The sequence below is a fragment of the Hypomesus transpacificus genome, chromosome 1 (assembly GCF_021917145.1).
Source record: "Hypomesus transpacificus isolate Combined female chromosome 1, fHypTra1, whole genome shotgun sequence".
NCBI lineage: Eukaryota > Metazoa > Chordata > Actinopteri > Osmeriformes > Osmeridae > Hypomesus > Hypomesus transpacificus.
Window position 1 is genome coordinate 7,923,442 of NC_061060.1, and position 20,752 is coordinate 7,944,193.

Genomic DNA, 20,752 nt, shown 5'->3' on the forward strand with positions numbered 1-20,752 from the left:
AAAACCAAGAAAATAAAATAAAAAAAAAGAGTTGGGAACATGTTTGAAAGCCAGAACTATATCAAAAACCACCATGGGGGGAGATATTAGCTCAATTAAAATACCAGAGGGATAAAAATGTTTTAAGCAAGATATACCCAGTGACTAATGTTAGGCATTGCCAGTTATCTGATTTGGATAAAATAGAGGTTTTCAGAATCACTTTTAAATATCATGCACAAGGGGGCTCTGGCTTCATTCATCACATCTTGTATGATGTAGGTAGATTAAAGTGTTAAACAAACACAGTAATTGAATAAATATATATACTTTTTTTTTCAGATCAAGTTTATATTAGTGTCGTATTGATTACTTCGCAAACGTTCATGTTTTAAAAAACAAAAACATTTCATGTAACAATTTTATACAAAAACCATGGTAGGACATCGGGTGCCTATGTCATGCCATTTCATCCATCTTTGTTGATTGCTTTCGAAATTGCATTAAAAACAAAAACTACAGAATGAGATACTCCAAATGCCACAACTCCTGATGCTACCAGTCACAACCTAATGCAGAGTTTAGCCAGTGAATCAATGGATTGAATAGGGGTCAGTTAAATCTATGGCACAATCTATGCAGTACGGTTGAGTTTAGGTGACTAGGGTGCCATAACAACCTACACGAGGACAGTGGATATGTCTTTTCCCCCTAACTGACACTGGGAAAAATGTATATCTGTGGGGTCACCTTCACAATACTTTCTTCTTAAAATCATTGTAAAATTATATAAAGCTGGAACGTCCTCACATTCTCATCACAGAAATGGTGTGAAGGGGCCAGAGGACCAAGAACAACTGCAACAAAAACAGGAATGAGCAACAGAGTACCTTTGGAGTACCAAACCGAACCAATAGGAATCCAGAGGTTTAACAATGTTAAAATGTGCCACATTTGCAATAAAACACTTTTATTGTAAGGTAACTGTTTACATACTACATTAAATGAAGCACACAGATGAAGCGGGTCAGACAAAGTTGATTATTTTCCATTTTTGCAACTCGTTTTGTGATCATCACCAAGATAGCAAAAGTTGGAGTTGGCCTTGTGAGATATCCCTGGCTAGTAGCCAATAGGATTATAGTCCTTCTGAATGGAAAACGATGCTGCCCCAGGGTCCCTTGGCTTTGCGACGAAGAGGAGGAGGAAGTGGGAATGAGTAAAAAGGCCTCCGGCCAATCAGGGTTCTATTGACAGTTATGTTGGGAACTTGAGAGTTCTTTAGTCCGGGGCCCATCAAGTTATTGAGCTGCGTTTGAAGAAACCTTTTTGAGGCTAAAGTTGGACCAGTTCACTGCTACCTTCTGGCGGGTTTGTTTAGCAGAATCAAGGCAAAACCTGCAGCAGAAAGAGAAAGAGACCGATAAGAAGGAGAGCTTCAGATGACCACAATCAATCAACGCGTCAGAGAACATTCTGACAGCATGACTGCCATGTGGCCTCTGCAGCGCACAGGTTCCTCCACATTCAGTGCCTACCTTTTGAAGTATTCCACCTCACGATCAATCTCGTCCATTTCTGTAGCATCTACATCTTTCGGCAGAAAAACATCATCTAGGAAATGAAGAGAGTCACAGTAAAAGTGCTGCCACACACATACATGGACTAACTACACTATAGTTTATCAATGAGCGCCATTGTCTGACATAACCTACCAATTGCAGGGCCAGATTTCTCGCCCTTGTTCTTGTTCTTCTTATTCTTCCCCTTGGGCTGCTGCTGCTGTCCATTTGTAGGAGCAGTGGAGTGACCTCTGCCCTCTGATTCCTGTTCCGAGCGACCGCCACGTGTCTCTGCGTCAGCCTTGCCCCTGTGGGTGTTTGAGACCCCGCTGGCTGTTCCGTTGGTCGCCTGTCTGGGTGGCCTGGACTCTGTGGGGTTCTTGGGCACGGTCCTCTGGCTGTCTGCAGACGGTAGGGGCTGAGGTGGAGGGGGCTGTCGGGACCCGATCTTATAACTGTTAGATCCCAAGTCTGCCCCCTTGCTCATCAATTCGTTCCCAGAGGCAGCTTTGGTGGGTTTGGCTGGGTTTGGCTCAGTCAGAGGCTGCTCCTGCCTTTGCTGCTGCTTTTTACCCTTCTTGGCTTTAGCAGCACCAGCCCCAGCAGCGGCAAAGTTCCTGGGATCCAAGACATCCTCCTTTGGCTTGGCAGCAGCAGGGACCGGGGTCTGCTGCTGGCTGTCCGGCCCAGACGAGGGGCACATCTCTGGGGAACGAATGCGGATGAGCTTGGACAGATTGGGTGTGGAGTGCAGCCGCTGGACGTCTTTGGGCCCGGTGGCAGCCCCGGTGGTGGCAGCCCCGGTGGCAGCCCCTGCGGCGGCGGTTGTGTTGGAGGAGGAGAGGCTGTGGGCTTCCTCCCAGCCGTTCACCAGGTCCAGATGGCTCTTGAAGGTGCCCAGGGAGAGAGGGGCCAGGTCCAGATCGATCTGCTGCAGGTCGGAGGAGCCGTTGAGGTGTGACAGCAGGTGGTTGCCCTCCAGCGTGGCCGCCTTCTTAGGGAAATCGTTGACATCCAGGTTGAGGTCATACATGCTAAAGGAGGCCCGGATAGAGTCCTTGATGGTGTTCTTGATCTCCTCCAGCCGGCTGGTGAGGAAGCTGTTGACCCGCTCCAGCTCCAGCTGGGGCCACTCCAGCAATCGGCTGGCCTCCGAGCCCTCAGGGCTGGGATCGTCTGCAGGCTCTGGAGGGGTGGATGGGGGGTCGCTGCCTCCAGCCTCCATGCAGCCATGCGACTTCTCCTTTTCCTGACACAGTGGAGAGAGAGATAGAGAGTGACAGAGATAGAGAGTGACAGAGAAAGAAACAATGATCAGTAAATAAATGCAATTCATGATAAACATAATAAATGCCATACATTTAGGTAGCACCTAGTATATCCTGAATTCTCGTCTCTCTTACCTTCTTCTTCTGTTTATGACGGGCCCGTTTGGCCGCCTTCGCACTGTTGATGGGTTTGGGCTCCGAATTGTTGATGAAGTCCAACAGCTCGTCGACATCCCGGTTGTCGATTGCGCTGGCGACGCCCGGGTCCGAGTCTTGTTGCAGAGGCAGCTCTTCCTTGCGTCGGGTTAAACGGGATCTTAGCTTCTCCCGGATCTCCGCATAGTTACGACTCGTCGGTGCAGCAGGAGGCTGGACGTGGAGAAAACTGATTTAGCGTTCACTTCTCTTAATTGTATATTTCAGAGGAAACAACTTTTGGCATTTTAACAAAAGCAATGGCTGGTCCATATATTAGACTTTTTTTATTATCAGAAAAAAAGGCCAACATTGCAGCTAAAGATGACACTTACTGCGTTGTGTCCGAAGAACTCGCAGTAGCAGCAGTCGCAATACTTCCCGTCCTTCTGGTTGGTGGAGGAAGAAGCACAGGAGCTCCTCTCAGAGCTGCTGTCCTCGTCCTCCCCCTCCTCCAGCTCCGACGGAGCGTGGCACAACGTCCCGTTAGCCAGCTTGTGTCCTTTACACGCCTGGTCCCTGAGGGAAGGACACACAGGGACAGACAAGTCAGACGACGTAGAGCAAAGCAATGGAATAGAGAACAGCCCAGTACTAGATTAAAAAACTAAACGAATATGTCATGTGGCGCATTAGAGCTTAAGAGAAGCATCAAACCTGACCTACTGTATTTTAAACCTCAAATACCCACCACTGGGTAAATGGACAACAACCTCAATAACAACAGCCATGCTCCAGACTAACCTGCAGGCCCCTGCTGTCAGATGTCCTACGTTGGAGGTGGCCACTGTCGCACCGCTGTTCCCGTTACAGGGGTGGTTACAGCCCATGAGGGACCCCCCCAGCTTGCTGTGCTGAGTGTTGCTAGCAGGAATGTGGGCGTTCTTGCAGGGGCTAGGCTTGTGGAGGGCCGTGGGGCTGTCAGGCCCAGAGGAGAGCTTGGCTGACGGGCTGTGGAGGTTTGGTACCAGAGGGGAGAAGGGAGCGTGAGCAGCGAGGCCAGGGCTGGGTGAGGAGGGGACGTGGCCGTGCGTTCCCGAGCTCTGCTTGGGCGGCAGGAGAGAGGAATGCTGGGAGGAGAGACCAGTGGGGCTGTTGGGGGGCACAGACAGGTCCGAGTGTTGGTGGTGATCACTGGGATGGAAGGCTTCGCCTGGGGGAGAAACAGAAAAAGTCAAGAAAGAGTCTTTCAGCAAGGAGATTCTGGACCTCAACTGAAGTATCTTTTAAAATGTATGGGAAAATTGTGATGAAAAGATAAAGATGTGCAAGCTTCACACCTGGCGGAGTTGGTCTTCTGCACATGGTCTTGAAGTGCTTTGGGGTGGTCTTACAGAGGTCAGAGGTAGAATGGGGGTTGCCAGGAGACGTTCCGCTGGAATTCTGGGATGAGGGGTGACTGTAGGGGCACACTTTGGCCCCTGAGGTCTTAGCAGATTTCCCAGGTGCCTCATGAGAACCTCGTTTCTCATGACAGACTGGTCCCCTTGTTCCACCTGGAGGTGTAGAGGTGACTACATTACACACAGCAACCAGCATCTGCTCTTTCACGTCATACTCTGGTTGTCATGTCTTTTTTATCCAATATGAAACCAATGTTTCACTTCTGCCACAACAACCCTGGTACTAACTAGTGATGCACCAAAATGAAAATTCTGGGTCGAAACCGAAACTTCAAGATGCACTTGGCTGAACACCGAAACCGTTTTTGCTTATTTTAAAAAAAGATAACGATTTTAAATAATTGTATCAATATTAGACCATACAAATTATTTCAATTTCGGCATTGTACCCCTCTAGAAATGTCTGTTGATCAAACACTGCAGATTGCAAATTTGATGTTCTTATCAGAAACATTTAAGTATTTCCAAATCACTGACACAATCCCCCTTTGCTGGGTAGCGCCATGAAAATGACGGGATCGAACAGGACTGAAATCTGAGTGCTGCTGAGCACTGTGGGGCGGGGCAGCATTTATTTTTGGCTCATATTTTTGGCCTCTTCTCGCCCCAAAACAAAAATGCCATTTTCGGCAGAAAGTTTTTGGCTATGACATTTTTGGTGCATCCCTAGTTAAAGGATAACTGGGTTGGGTTAGCAGACCTTGCTGTGAGTGTGAGGCTGCATTGTGGTTGCAGTGGACCCCTCCATTGCTGTGGGCAGAGTTCCAGAGGCCAGACAGCTTGTGGGCTGACAGGAAGGAGCTGGGGTCCCAGTCGACAGAACTGTGCTCTGGGTACCCATTCCCACAACTCTGGGATTTGCAGGAGGACGAGTGTGACAACGGTACCTGAAACAAAATAGGACAGGCACAAGGCTACTTTAGAAGGCTTCTTTTTTTTTATGTGAGAAGATATTTAGCACCAAAATAAATTGGCCGGCATGCGGCATTTGTGTCAGGCTGTCCAAGTAGCTATACCACAGTTGCACAGTGCACCTAATATTCTGTGCATTGTCTCGTTGAAAGGTGCACTTCCATTCAACCAAAAACTGCAAGGAATAACCAAGCGGTGCACCCATCTTTCATCTTTATGTAGGTCCTGAGCATGGCGAGACTTTATATGAAGCACTGGGCCATAGTCCAACGAGGCCATGTGTCCCTCTGCTACAGATATCAATAAGCCTACCCCGGCTCAGGGGTGGGAGGCAGATTCCATCATATATCCTCCTACATTCATCTCTGACATCTCTGCTACACTAAACCGTAAAGTCCCATCACTTAGCCTACCTCATCCAAGCTACCATAACAAACCAGTGTGGTCCTTTCATGCCTGTCATACTGACCGATGTGGGCTCCTCCTGGGCACTCCGCCTCTCCTCCTCCTCCACGCTCTTCCGGCAGCTCTGGCAGATCCAGAGGGGCACCTCCCCCAGGAGAGACTGGGACAGGGAGGGCACCGCGTCAGCCAGCTTACGGCCCACCGTGTCCGCCAGCTTCGCCCCGTGACCCCCAGGGAGACCGTTCACAGAGTTTGCCCCCCAGTCCTTGAACTCACGATGACACAGTAGGCAGCAGGTGTGCATAGGCTGGATGGAAGATATAAGTGGGAAAAGGTAAGTGTTAAACACTGCTGTTGGCTCAGAGTTTACTAACTTAGGCACTAAATGGTATGATTAGGCAGGTAAGCGAGTCCTATGTGAGGGTATTTCTCCATAAGAGGTAAAGCATCGTATTAAATCTGTTCTCGCAGCCTCTGCATGGTGAAAATCACGTGAAGGTTACCTATCGAGGCAACTTGGTTTCACTTTACACAAGGCACACAGATTCATATTCATGACGTCCACCTCAACTTTACGCTTGGTTGACAGCAATAAATTCTAACGTATGATGGTCTACATAACACCAAGCTCGCTGACTGATAAAACACAGCTAACATGCATGATTCTGCTGTAGACAATGAGCAATTCAGTATTAACCACGCAGAGCCAGCTGTGTTGTGAAAACTATAAAGCAATGATCGGCACATACAACGTTGAATTGCTAGCTTTCTGGACGGATAATAACTGCCTGGCGCAGTTACCACTAATAGTCTTGAAGTGTAAACTTTAACTGCAAGCTAGTCTGAGATCCAGATTCGATTATGGCACTTCGAAGCCAGCATTTACGACTTGTCCGATGCACGCGCACAACAATGTCAAACTTATAACTGGTATTGTAGCTAACTGATACAGACAAGCAGGTTATTTTTTGGCTTGCCAGCATTTGGTAAACTGATGTGGATGTCTTTTAGCTTGCATGCACAATTTATAGCTATTGAGTTATTTATTTATTTAGCTGGCAAGCTAGCTAGCTTGGTAGCAAATGGATCTACCCCGACCACGTTACGGAAACGAAAATAAAACATAAACCCTTGTTCATTGTGCACCCATAGAATCCCATCCACAACTTAAAACACGTAAATATATACATATAAAAGCAGCCATGTGACTTTGATTGCTGGTTAGCTGTCTAAGTTATGTTCAAATGCTAACAAGAAAGCTAGCTACCTGATTCGCCCTGGTGGCCAGTCTATCCAGCCCTGCATCTCCGCCACCACCGCCAGCTGCATCGCCGGGAGAGACGGGGTTCTTCGATATGTTCTGCTGTCCAGGCACCAGCTCCTTGTGCCCGACTCCTTGTTGTTTGCTTTTCTTCCTTGCCATTACTTAAGTGTTCGTGGTATCCTTTGGCCAAGTTTGCACCAGTTTGGAGGGTTTACACACACAGTTTCTGTTCTTCTAGGATCACAAATGTTCCCTATCTTCTCCAGTCAAGACAACAGTCAATATGGCGGAGAACTGGCACACTGTGGAGTTCATAGGTCAAAGTTACTGCTGGCAATTTAGCTTCAAGTCGTGTGTACATGTCTATGCTTCAATGTTATACAGGCCACCATGATAAGTGAGGCAAATTCACCACCATGATAAGTGAGGGCATTTGCTCTTGGTTGTCGATATTGCTCCGTTTGACGATGCCTGCATTTGCACAACTTAATACATTCACTTTCGTTTATTTTTTAGTAATTCATCCATCATTCAAATATATGAGGCATTTTACAATAGACATTATGGCATTATTTACTCTGTGGCATTAACAGAACGTTATTATTAACATTATATAAATTAATTAAATACACTTCACGTATATTGAGTCTTCGTATTTTGTGAGGTAAATAGTTCTTTGGTAGACGAATGTAAATGCATTTAAAACATTTATAGAGTACAGTGTTGACTGAATATGTTCTACAATGTGTATTGATTGGTAATACTATACGATAAAAAAATTCTCACACTGATTGAACAAGAACTGGTACATGGTCAAGCCAGAGAATGTCTAATAAAGTTAACCTCCTCCTTAAACAGGCTCTGGTCAAGCTACAGGAGGTCACGTCAAGTGACCAGTAAAGGACAGTGTCAAATGTTTTTAAACTGAAACCCAGTAGGCTACCTAAAATGATAGAGACTTTCTAAAAAAAAGTTGCCAGACTAAAGCAGCACATGTTAGAAAACGGGTTTTCCCAAAAGTAATCTTAACTGTGTTCAATTCTAGTGCATGTTTCTAAAGGATGTTTCCTTAGTGAGTAAAGCCCCCGTCTCTGTCTTCATAATTCAAAGTAAAGGCGCGCACTTCAGAACTTAGAAAACAAGAGTGGGAGCGGTAGTAGAAAGAGAGGGGTGGCCTAATGACGTATACTACGTGGACAGGCTAGTTTCTTTTGGTAGGGAGTCAGAATTGCAGACGTTGCATTACTGTCTTTTAGCGCAGACTGTAATTCTGATAGATCGCAATAGTTTTTATATTCAAGTTATTAAAATGGAAGCGAACATTTGCAGCATCCAGGTGCTTCTTCAAGCCGCCGAATTTTTGGAGAGAAGAGAACGAGGTAGGCTGCGGATTGCCAATAACCTAGGCTACTTGTCGCTCTGGTTGAGAAATGAAACTAATAATATATATGAATGCATTCATTTTAAATACGTTATCGATCAACTGTTTTTAAAAGAAAAGCGTAGGCTTTTTTACAAATCGATGCAGTAGCTCAGATATCCATGTAGTCGAGCCCTCCTGTTTGACTCAGTGACCTAGATTTCGGGCAAATCATTGTACACAAAGGCGCCAAGTCTACAGCAGTTTGAAAATGTATCCGAGCGCCGACATTCACATATAAAATGAAAAGGATGATGTTCCCACTGTTTGATCTGTCGTCTGTGCAATTGTTTTGTAAACAGCAGTTCAGCCACATAAAATATAATGTTGTCATCCAAAATGAGGATGGCGCCAAAACCCAAAAGCAAAACGTCAACAGTGACAGCACAGTTGTCTCAAAGATAGAATGGGTAGGCCTACTCGCTTTGCTTAAAAACAAATGTAGTAAATTACAAATGTAACTTGATGCTAACTGATCTTGCAAGTAGTAGTTGTTGCTTAATTTGGTACTTTCTGTCGCTAAGAGGCTTGTCTTTGAAACGGATGACGTTTCTCTTATGCAGAAGCAGAACACGGGTATGCATCATCAGCGCTGCCTTTCCACAGCCCAAGGGAGTCCGATAAGAAAAACAAGCAGAAGAACAAGAAGATACCTGCTGGTAGCAACAGGTGATTCCATTACATAACAGACTACTGTACTAAACATAGGGCGTGGTTCTGAGAGGCTTGACAGAAATGGTTAATGGTGGACAAAAACTTATACTGTTTGCGTGTATTCTCAGGTCTGTTCACAACGAGCTGGAAAAGCACAGGTACATTTTACACTTCTATCCTCAATTACTGTCAAACTGAGTAAATGAATTGCCTACATTTTACAACTAACAGTAATATTATATGATCATAATGTAATGTTAGTATAATAATAAAATCCCATTTATTATGAACATTATTTTCAAATCGGTGATCTTAGTTCATACTGACAGGTTTGTTTTATGTACCGTACAGGCGAGCTCAGCTGAAGCACTGCTTGGAGCAGTTGAAGGAGCAGGTTCCTCTATCGTCTGATTCCACGAGAAACACCACTCTCAACCTGCTCAGACGAGCTCAGCTCCACATTAAGGTAAACACACAGATGGCTAGTTCTCCCAGCCTGTCTCTCTCAGCTCCCTCTCACCCTACTATGGATCTCTGGAGCCGTGACATCCGCTGTGACGTCGTCTGTTTCGATGTCCCCTTCTGCCTCCTACTTCACTTCCTCTATCCCTCTCTTTATCTCATTGTCTGTGCTCTCTCTGACTCCCATTGTGTACTTGCTACCGTTGACGTGACTTTCCCTTTTTATACCGTACTTATTTCTCCCCCACCTGTCTCTGCTCCCGCCGTTAGAAGCTGCAGCAGCAGGACGAGCGTGCCGAGCAGGTGAAGGGGCGCCTGCGATGGGAGCAGAGGGAACTGCAGGTGAGGCTGGATCACCTGCAGGGCAGCACTGAGAGGATGAGGAACAACAGCCTGGGCTCCACTATGTCCTCCGAGCGCTCCGACTCTGACAGAGGTAGGCACCACCCCCTGGAGGAGTGGCCAGTCAGGCTCAAGTCACATTGAATCATGCCCCCCCCCCCCCCCCCCCGCCTGTCCTTAAGGGCATTAGCTGGGGATATAAATTGATGACGGAAACGGCTATACTAGGCGTGACGTCATGGAACGTTGCTGATGTGGTTTGTTTTTGTTGCCATTACAGAGGATGTGGAGGTGGATGTGGAGAGCATCGTGTTTGATTGCTTGGATTCTGACAGCCTGGGTGGCACTCACACTGAGGTGGACCACTGCTACTCTAGCCCTGACAGGGTGTGGCTATGACAGCAGTTTATCCACACTGGCCCAGATGGGGTGTGGCTATGACAGCAGTTCATCCATACTGGCCCAGATGGAAGGAAACAAGGAGAGAAGGAGAAGACACAAACATTCCAAAAGAGAAAAAACAAAAAAGACTACTAAAAAGAGAAGATGACACAGACAACATGACTGTCCAGGTGGCTTATGACATCGCTGACAAAGTGACTTATTACAGTTATTTAACTGTATTAATACTCACTCAATATTCACTCTGTGTGAGTACAGAATAACTTATTTTTGCTCAATTGAGCACAGTCCAATCGCACTGAGTAGCAATTTCATGTCCTGGGTGCGGAATCCAAAAAAGCATCCTTTACAAAAAGAAACATCACTGATTTTTTAATTGAACCTTTGTTTTAACGTCTAACTTTTAAAGAGGTGCTGAAGTAGTTTTTGTCACTTGCCATGAGTGTTGTACAAATGACCCAGTCCTATTAGGTCTATAATCTACATTTGAAGGACTCTTTTTAATACAGTATTTATATTTTGGATGAGGCCTTTAATATGGATTCTAATCCCCACTATCTACAGCTTTTCTTCAGCTAACAAGCTTAATTTCCGGTGTATCATTGTAATGTACAGCTTGCACTTATCCAGTAGTCTGAATTATGTATATCTAATGGAACAACAATAGCTGTTTTTATTTTATTTAGTTGTGGTCTGTTGCACAAACCATCCACCCAGCACTTCATCCGTCTAGTAAGGGTTGTGGGAATATCATTCTGAATGGTGCTTTTACTGAACAGATCTTTTTTGCACATTTTCATATCTGACATGCAAGTTGTGTTAGTACCACAGACTGTTCGTGCTCCATTAATTGGTTCACAAACATTTAATTAAGTGCACCAATTTAATCAAAACTGACTGGTTAAACTAATGTAACATGAAATGCAGTCATTCATTGGTCTCTATTGGGGTTGTATCTATATTATGTTTATGCATGCAATTGTTGCACCATTGTCAGGGAAGTGGTGACCAAAAAGAACTAGTAATATCTTTTATGCAACTTTTGCTGTATAACAAAGATACATTTGATTCTCTGATGTGTGTTGTGCCTTCAGGATTGTAAATATAAAATGCCTTATGATTGTGTATTTCATTACAGCAAAACATGTATGCATTCACTTTTCTGTCCTCCCAGTAACATTATGTAGCATTTTCTACTAGCCTTTTGTATCAATAAATATTTTATTTAATTTGACCTGTTTTCATTTCATAAGTACCGGTAGTACTTGGTTGTTTCATATGAAAGGTGAATGGTCATGACCTGGTTCACAGAACGATGAGAGAAAAACTAGAGTTAAAATACATGAAGTAGGAAATTATGGTTTATTAAGAAGCATATTCCATTTGTAAAACAGTACATCTTTTCATGATTGGTTTTCATTCGATTAGCTAGGCATATTAAAATCAGATGTTGAATATTTAATATCGTACTTTTTCACAATTCAAGCATAAGTACAGATATTGATATCCATGGCAATCCTGTCCTTTACAATTTCAAGTCTCCTGTCCTAAAGCACTCAGTACCAGTCTAATTCATAAGCAATGACTAAAAATAATGTGGATCCATCATCACACCAATAACTTCAATTTGAAGCAATGAAATATCACTTTGAAAGAGCTCAGTAACTGAAATCAAAAACCCAGAAGTGTGGACAAACCAAGATTGAATGAAAATGATCATACAGGTTTGCTACAGCCGTTTTTAAAGCGCTTTTAAAACATACTATAGCTGAATCATGAGTATTTATATATTATATTAATTAATATCAAAACCTTAAAATCGGAGCGATGATAAGGTATATTGACAGTCATCTTACACCATTAGACAGATCAAGTAAGGAGGTATAAAGCGTGACAAATCTGCATTGACTCTTGTAATAAGAAAGACTAGAAAAAGCACATAGCTGGAGAGGCAGATGGGACCAGAGGTTGAACATGTAAGTTTGATGCTTGGGGAAGGGCCATTACAAGTACTGAAACACCCCAGGTCTCCAAGCCACTCATCCATACAACAATACCATCTGAGAGATGGAGATGAGGTTTAAACCTGTCCAGTAGCACAGTGCTCCATCTCCATGAGTCACCCACTTGTCAAGGTGTTCTAAAGAGAGAAAACAAGATGGCAAGAAATCCAGACTACCTGAACCCAGATCAGATGTGAGTACAGTCTGTAGTAATCAAGAATGTAAAAGGTCACTGAGAAAGTGACATCATCTTACCTATAGGCTGGATGAACATAAATGATAACACTTTTTTCAAACATGAAACTTAACAGGTATAACAAGATACTACATGGCAACAACGGAAAAAACATACAAATACATTGACTACTCCAGTGGTATTTCATCAATGAATTCAAACTAAAATGTTGTGTCAGTATGCATTTACCAAGTAATACCACTTTACCGTAAACTGGTAAAGCCACTGAAAATATGAACAGTGACAGAAGAATGGTGGCCCCAGCACCTGTGATCAAGGTCCTTGGATATCTACACTCTACACCCCACCCCTCCCTCAAACATATTGTTTCTTCTGGGCCTGGGAGGCCAAGTCTTTGGCTTTCTCTTTGGCAGCCAGAGCCGTCTCCCTCGCCCTCTCTGTAGCCGTCTCTGCCAAAGTCTTGGATGGTGTCTCGCCTGAAGGAGAGATAGTTCAGACAAATTAAATAAAGTTTAAAATACTATACAAAAACGTAATAAATGGCAATGTGTCCCCTTTCAAACAATAGCTTACCTTGCATTTTCCCCAGGACATATTCAAACCCCTTCATGGTCTTAGTGGCACTTGTCTTGAACCTTGCAAGACCAAATTCCTGGAAATGGAGGGTAAAGAAAAGGTGAACAAAACCCATAATTCACAATAATCCTGATAATGATGCCATAATCCAGCAGCCCATTTGTCCTGGCAAACTATTGCCAACACAAGCTTGTGTCTTATTTACGGCTTGTCAAATGCAGTTATAATGGATGATATATGGGTGTCTTATTAAAACTGTACATCTCTCGCCTCAAGCCCGCTCCCCATACATCCTATCCTATGAGAGGAAAGCCCTTTCAACCCACTCACCTGAATGGCCCTAGACAGGCCATATATTTTAGAGGAGATCCAGGCCTCTCGCTTTATCTCCGTCCAGCTGGTGTCTTCAGGGTTAATTCTATACTCACAGCGCTCCTCCACAGACTAACACAAAGGGGAAGGAACACACACCAAACAGACCACGTCAATACACACACTTCTGAGCCTTCACAATGAGCTTAGAAATACATGGGTACTTACTGTTAAGATCCTCTTATTTTAAGTATACAGTGTCTTAAGTTACTGTATGTAAACAGGCAGATGGGTTCTGCCTTTTTAGATAGAAACCTATAATGATACTATTACACTGAGTTAGGGTGCAGACCCTGTCTTACCATGAGGCGTGCATGGCTGATGTTCCATGAGACTGTAGTCATGGTCCTGGTTATAGGGTCCACTATGGAATCCTCTATGATGTACGCTGACCTGGCCATGTGCACAGGCAGGTATTTCTCTGCCCATCTTGGTGCCCGGCTGGTTTTGGTCAACAGTCGTCTGGAAATAAGGCAGTTGCCTGGGGTCACCTCCCGGAAAATTATGTCCTCAGTAAGAACATGATTACTGGGGAGAGAAAATATGATAGGAGACAGCTGGAGCAAAGTATAAAACAGTGTCATTAATAATGTTGTTATTTGTAATATATAGATCATAATAAATAATAATAATAGAGCTCTACATCATTTAGTGCATCTGAAAAAGCTAAACCTAAAGCACTAGTGTTTAGGTTTTCACCCAGCACATGGTATTTGTATGTGGTATTTGAATAGACTTGCTATTTATGGTACGTTTAGGCTCCTTAGGGTTAACTAGAGATTAGTATATTTCTTCACTGTGCATACTCTTACCTGTAAGGGTTGGGATATCGCTGCCAGAACGCAATGCATACTTGGTCCCAGGTACTTTTCAAAAGACCCACACAGACGAAATACTTCACCATTTTTCCGTTATAAGGTGGGCTTCCTCGGGAAATAACCTGTTTCCTGAAGAAATGTTTTTTTGTTGCAGTTAGACAAGCTTGCCTGTGACAGCTGCACAGAAAAGCCTAGCTCGTCAACCATGTAAATTTAATACACAGTTAGCTGTAACACCACAACATAAAGCTACTTCCTCTGTCACCTTAAACACACGGTAAAAGATAAGATCACAGGCAAATTACTGTCACGACCGCGACTAGTTCCAAGTCCTTCTGACATAGTTAGTGTAGTAAACTTGGACTCAACCAGCTAAGCTATCCAACCATTCAGCTAGCAAGCTAGACGTGGTCGATTAGCGAGGAAGTCCACGCCATAAAAGCATTTCCCTGATAGGACCTAAAATTGATTAAATCATGTTTGTATTAGAATAGGGAAAATTCAATATCAATTACCAGGTTGGCAAACGGCTTTCTTATAAAGTTGGTTGCATTTCTACCACTACTTCCAATATAATTTTAGCCGAGCTGCTACATGTCAAACGAGATGCACACCAAAAGGGAAGGTCAGAAAATACGCTGTTTCCGGTGAGTAAATATTTTGTATGCGTTGTTATTTATGACCAATAGATGGCAGACAATGACTGTGCCATGTATAATTAAAGCGCGGCTTAATGTGTCCGTCCCCATCTGTCAGTGACTAGTCTAGCGAAAGATTTCCATTACCTTTTTATGATGTTCACGGGAGTCAGGAATCCCTATTCTAAAACCTATATTCTGCTAAATCTGTTTTTCATCCAAGAAGATAGGCCCTACATGACAATAATTGTTCCTAATATTTTTTCCTTATAGGAGCATTGTTCATAATAATCTTCATGTCCGTTTTTTCCTCAGGGAAGAACATTCAATATGTTTGTTGTATGAGACTGTAATGTTTGAAATCTTATGTTATCTATTTTTCAATCACAGCACTCTGTAGCTACAGTGGACAACCACAACACGATTTCTTTATTACTGACCATACCTTCCCCCAGAACATTCACTTGTTTTTCTCTATCATAGATTTCTTCTAAACATTTTTGATTGAATGGACTGCATAAAGAAACGGAAGATTCAAAGCACTAGTTCAATGAACAAAAGGTTGTATCTTATGACTTATTTAGAAGGCCTAAGGCTGAATGCTTTTTGCATGCTTACCAAGTGACTACCATCATTCTGTAAGAATAATATTAATGGTTTGCTTGTTAATTAAGGGCACAACCTGCACAAAACAGTTGTTTATGTTTTTGAGATACATCCACACATTTGAAAGAACACCAACATTACATGAAAAAGCAGCAGTTCCAATTTCAATGGCAAATATCCTGCCATTTACCCACCCAGAGCAATTATGGACATAATTAGTTTCCTAGAAAAGGACTCTTTAGAGGAACCGTGATGTCACTTCACAGATGAAAATATACAGCCTCACAATTTCAAAAAGCTAAAAATGATTGTAATCCTTGCAAGGTCAATTCATGTAGTTTAACCTGCAATTGCTCTGCAATGGCAACTTATATACCGTACATATGGTTTTAACATCTTAAACATCTTGAAATGTATTTGACAAGATTACCACTAACAAAGGTGAAAGGCCTCAGATCAAACATTTCACATGCACTAACATTTAACCCTCCCCATTGTAAGGTATTCAAGGTAAGTAATTCAAGTCAGAAGGTTGTAGTTTCATCTCAAGCCAGTGGTCCATAACATCTTTCACATTTGTGTTCTTTATTTACTTAATATGAGTCACAGGGCCTCAAACAGCGGTGGGAGGATGTCCACCATTGCGCCCGTTAAGAGTCACCCCCCTCATGGATCTGGTCCTGAAGGAGCCCTCAGGATGGATGGAGTCCTGTTTGTCCTCGCAACGAAACACCATGAGGAAGCCATTCCTGTAGTTCTTATTCATCCACCCGTAGAGGAGTGGGTTCGCGAAAGTAGAGCACATGGCCACAATGTGGAAGACGGTGTAGATGAGCTTGTACTCCTTCAGCCTCAGCGCCAGGTCCAGGTCACTAGCCAGCTGGAACACGTGGAAGGGCAGCCAGCAGGTGGCGAACACCACCACCACCAGAGCCAGCATCTTGGTGGTCTTCTTCCTTCTCTTCAAACTGTCACTACGGCTGGAGGGGCTGACGTGGTTCTTCAGCTTGACCCAGATGCAGATGTAGGCATAGCTGATGATGGCCAGGGGAAGGACGTACTGCAGGACCAGCATGGAGAAGCTGTAGATGACCCCGTCCCAGCTGGTTCCATGGGGCCACTTCTCAGAGCAGACTGCAAAGCGCAGGTTGATGGAGGGGATCTCCTCGTAGCGATACTCTCTGAAGATGGCCAGGGGCCCAGCCAGGATGGAGGACAAGGTCCAGGTCAGCGCCATGATGAGGAAGCTGGAACGCCAAGTGAGCCGCTGGCCCAGGTGGAACACGATGCAGCGGTAGCGCTCCAGGGCTATGACCGTCAGGGTCAGGATGGACACGTGCACGCTCAGGGCCTGGGCAAAGGGCACCATGTGGCACAGCACTGCGCCAAACTTCCACTCATCCAGGAGAGTGTAGACCAGAGTGAAGGGCAGGCACAGGGTGTCCACCAACAGATCTGCCACAGCCAGGTTGGCAATGAAGAAGTTGGTGACCGTGCGCATGTTCCTGAAGCGGACAATCATGTAGATGACCAGGGCGTTGCCCACCAGGCCCAGCAGGATGATGAGAGAGTAGGCTGTGATGAGCGTGATCTGGACCCACAGGTGCTTGGTAATGTCAGTGTGGAAGTCGGGGCGGTGGGGGTACATGCTGTCGTTACCCAGGCTCCCTTGTGGCCAATGGGTGACTTCGGTTTCAACGCTTGCCACGCCTTCATCGGTGCTGTTTAACATATCTGAGGGGCTCATTGCAGGGTTCCTGTCAGTCCTAATGCATAAGGTGAGAAATAAAACAACAGAAACAGTGTCACAAAAGACCACCCCACCCCCCCACCCCCTCCCCCCCATCTGCCCTTCCCTCCTTCTCTCTCTCTCTTCCTCATGCTGTTTGTCTCCACATACTGAGCTATGCATAATGTTGTTAGGGTTTAATTCCAAGAAGGATGTGTAATTAGTGGACAGTTTGTGTTCCGATCTCAGAATATTTACGTATTCCAAGACAGAAAAGGAAGGTGCAATGAGGACATTCTGGCAGTGCTTAAAAGAGATGGTCAAAGGTATAAAAAAAAGTGATCAATGGGTAACACATGTAACAATGCTATGCTCACAAAACTCGCCAAAAGCTAAAATATTCCTTTCATGTCATACTTTGGTCGTCCCAGGCAGAATCTTATCTCTGTGAAATAATTTAGTTTGTTTTGCACCGTTGTGAAGTTTTGATTCCCTGTAGTGAGAACTGCATAAATTGCCCAATCATCCAAAAAAACAAAATTGTATTGTAGAATTGGATTCTCTGATATACCAAAAGGTTAAATATGTTTTTGTATGTCAGTTCAGGGAATGGAAAAATCAATTGAAAATCAGTCATCTTTATCTGCAAATATGGTTGGTTCATGGACTGGACTACATTGGCATTTGAAGAGATTGAAAACATCACATATAGACAATGCTATGGAGTTATCCACACCCTTTTGGCATTTTGATTTTCCAATAAATAGATGCAATAGATCTATGGGTTGTCTATGTGAAGGCAGATAGGCAGGTTATGGAGCTAGCAGTCAGGTCGTAGTCAGCCACAGTTCAGATGCCTTTCACACTCAGTCAACATCCCACAGGGGGCTGATTAAACTGTCATCCTTAGCTCTGACAGACAGTAAGAGGCCTGCTGTGACACCATTGTAAGTTTGTGAAAAATCTCCCACCCCCCCTTCCACCCCGGGTTCATTCTTGCACTCTCCCTCAAGCCCATTATACTGTCACTCTTAACAGTCCAACTACTCTCAAGTCAAACAGCATCTAGCAACGTCCTAGGTGTTATCAGCGGTTCATGCCTGGCATGCAAATGTGTTCTTCTCTATATGTACCTCCATAAAAGACCTCATACTTGAGGGATATCTATTTCATCATAAAAATAGTGCTGAAATCCACCTCTGCTACACTGAGATTGAGAATGAAAACCCAGCGGGTATATTCTCAGAGTATTGATTGACCTAAGGAATCCTCGCACTTTTCCCTGATGCCACACTCCAAATGTCTGAACGTTTTTCTTTTGGGACACACATCACTGAGGCAGAAAGGACAGCACTGGCTGAAAGGTCGTCGGCTTAGCGACCAGACCTTTTGGTTTTTGTACTGGGACCATCTGCTTTTGACAATCATTGAGTATGTGAATTTGTGTGGCCAAAGGGCATGCATTGTGACCCTCTCAACATCTCAGTTACTCAAGGGCCAAACCATTTCATCCATATCAGACTATTAAACAATATGTAATTACATTTGGCAGTGGGCACAATATCAAAGGATTTCTGGGAGGAAAGAACAGATAAAATGGAGATAAAAGGTGGATGCTGTGTGAAATATGGAGGTTCTGTATGGGAGGAGATAAAATAACCACACTGACTCATGATGTATTGAACTCTAAATCTGAATTCATTCTGCACAACCCAGACCATGATCATCCACACAACAGTACAATCCTCCCCTACCTCCATGTCTGCACCAGGTCACCATAATGTTGGGACAGAGAGACAAACAAACGAACAGACTGCTGCTTATCAATGTGCGTGCTCTTTTATTTTGGTCCAATCAGTAAATGACAAGGTTTGCTCTTGTTGAAAGAAGTTGTGGTCTCTTTAAAGCTTCTCCTCAAATACAGAATATCTTATTTCACAGTTCAAATGCAATTCACATTATTAATATGAAATCTCATTGTCACACATGCAGTATTTACACGCTTACACCCAAACACTGAGAAGCCCATTGGTGATAACATCGTGCGTTATTACTGCCTGCTGCGTATAGAACTATATCCTCAAATCATGTCTCATCACTGCTACAATAATTAATAAGCAAAGACTACATCAAATTGGTTAAAGGTCCAACTTTTCATTAATATTACGCATGCATACTTTATCAAATGTTTTTATGGACAGTTGTCTTTACGTTGATAACCAATTTGTATTGTAAAAGGTTATACTTTTGTAGTCTGTGAATATATTTAGAACAAAAATTCTAGACAATATATATTTACATACTGACCTTTTCTTCAAGAGTATACAGGTAGGCTGTATATCATCTGCTAAGCGAGTCTTCAAAGGAGATATAGAGCGAAACAAGTGAAAATCCCGAAGCTCCTCCCAAGCCAGCATCAAGCGCACATATGGTGAGTCCGTGCGCTGAGACTGGTGAGCGACTGACGGTACTTTCATCCAGAGTGCGGCTGTAGAGCAGGACTATCAGTGGAACTGTCGTGTGGGGGAAAAATGCATGGCTGCTTTTACCAAATTAATCAATCCTGATTTTCCTCTCTACTTCTCATTGGCTTTATTCGGTTTTCTTATAGACTGGAAAGCATTAGCGAACAATTTGAGTTCCTTTCATTGGCTTCAACGGTGTCCTCAAAAAAGGGTTGCATTTATATTTTGAGAAACTCCATTCAGATATGTTTTCGACACCGTGATAAATGACCCATCCAATACATCTAGGAAAGTATCTGTTATAGCTGTACTTTGCTCACTGGTTTAAAGTCTACAGTCTACGTGGGCTGCACTGGGGCATTTATTGCTATCTCAGAATGACGGTTTATTCCCAGTATGGCATTGATTCCAAGACAACTTGGCTGTTTGATGTTTTTTTATGCTGTTTATTTGAAAAATTCCAGGCATTGATTTTTGGTGTGGTCAACATAATTCATGGTTTTGAGAATCAATGCATAAATACATGCACTAAGAAAAGATTCTGTTGTCTATGACTGACACTGCATAAAATAATTGCCTTTATTGATTGGGATCACAGAGCTTCCACACTTCAATTTACACTTTCAATCATGAGAACACAACCACCAAGGCTACACTGACTGGGGTGGGAGTGGGTTGTGGAGAGATTGGCATGGAGGGGGGTCACCATCCATCTTGAGTCATGCATCACTATCCATAACAACTTCCTTTCGTGCATACAACAGAAGATGTAGTTGCACACAGAAGACTCAGAGGGTGCAGAAGCGGAACGCTTGCTGGTTCAACACATCTCAAACCTCAATTAAACAGCCATTGTGCAAAATAGAGTGTGGCAGGATCATTCATCATTTCAATCAGTGGAACCCAAAGTGTCTCCTAGACAGTTTCTAGGAAAGGTGTTCACTGTCAATGAAGCTGTCTTCATGCTCCACAACATCCAATCTGATCTCTGTGTCTCGCTTCAGCTCGTCCTAGAGGGCAGGTGTCACTGATCTGAACTGACAATGATCAGAGACCATGGCGTCCTCTTGTCGCAAAACCT

General features: G+C 43.8%; 4 protein-coding genes across 5 annotated transcripts; 1 reads left to right on the forward strand and 3 right to left on the reverse strand.

The window, feature by feature from the left end:
- Nucleotides 1–306: 306 nt before the first annotated feature.
- Nucleotides 307–7,281, reverse strand: fam193b (family with sequence similarity 193 member B). Its single transcript, XM_047022361.1, has 10 exons — nucleotides 6,992–7,281; nucleotides 5,789–6,031; nucleotides 5,108–5,294; nucleotides 4,285–4,500; nucleotides 3,749–4,157; nucleotides 3,340–3,523; nucleotides 2,945–3,178; nucleotides 1,695–2,790; nucleotides 1,518–1,593; nucleotides 307–1,377 (listed from the first exon to the last, which is right to left on the reverse strand). The coding sequence occupies exons 1-10, from the start codon at nucleotides 7,145–7,147 to the stop codon at nucleotides 1,281–1,283; spliced, it is 2,898 nt and encodes a 965-aa protein (XP_046878317.1). The 5' UTR covers nucleotides 7,148–7,281; the 3' UTR covers nucleotides 307–1,280.
- Nucleotides 7,282–8,151: 870 nt separating this feature from the next.
- mxd3 (MAX dimerization protein 3) lies at nucleotides 8,152–11,491 on the forward strand. Of its 2 annotated transcripts, XM_047019238.1 has the most exons (7): nucleotides 8,152–8,367; nucleotides 8,711–8,818; nucleotides 8,972–9,077; nucleotides 9,191–9,220; nucleotides 9,414–9,528; nucleotides 9,795–9,960; nucleotides 10,147–11,491. In XM_047019238.1, exons 2-7 carry the CDS (start codon nucleotides 8,815–8,817, stop codon nucleotides 10,263–10,265), a joined length of 540 nt encoding a protein of 179 aa, XP_046875194.1. In that variant the 5' UTR covers nucleotides 8,152–8,367; nucleotides 8,711–8,814; the 3' UTR covers nucleotides 10,266–11,491. The 2 variants fall into 2 exon arrangements, with proteins under 2 accessions (XP_046875194.1, XP_046875186.1); XM_047019230.1 differs by lacking the exon at nucleotides 8,711–8,818 and having other exon boundaries at nucleotides 8,153–8,367.
- A 622-nt stretch (nucleotides 11,492–12,113) lies between these two features.
- Nucleotides 12,114–14,863, reverse strand: prelid1a (PRELI domain containing 1a). The gene is made up of 6 exons (XM_047018956.1): nucleotides 14,749–14,863; nucleotides 14,228–14,362; nucleotides 13,718–13,943; nucleotides 13,374–13,487; nucleotides 13,041–13,119; nucleotides 12,114–12,943 (listed from the first exon to the last, which is right to left on the reverse strand). The coding sequence occupies exons 2-6, from the start codon at nucleotides 14,317–14,319 to the stop codon at nucleotides 12,822–12,824; spliced, it is 633 nt and encodes a 210-aa protein (XP_046874912.1). The 5' UTR covers nucleotides 14,320–14,362; nucleotides 14,749–14,863; the 3' UTR covers nucleotides 12,114–12,821.
- Nucleotides 14,864–15,330: 467 nt separating this feature from the next.
- npy7r (neuropeptide Y receptor Y7) lies at nucleotides 15,331–19,592 on the reverse strand. Its single transcript, XM_047021124.1, has 2 exons — nucleotides 19,514–19,592; nucleotides 15,331–17,243 (listed from the first exon to the last, which is right to left on the reverse strand). The coding sequence occupies exon 2, from the start codon at nucleotides 17,222–17,224 to the stop codon at nucleotides 16,091–16,093; it is 1,134 nt and encodes a 377-aa protein (XP_046877080.1). The 5' UTR covers nucleotides 17,225–17,243; nucleotides 19,514–19,592; the 3' UTR covers nucleotides 15,331–16,090.
- Nucleotides 19,593–20,752: the final 1,160 nt, after the last annotated feature.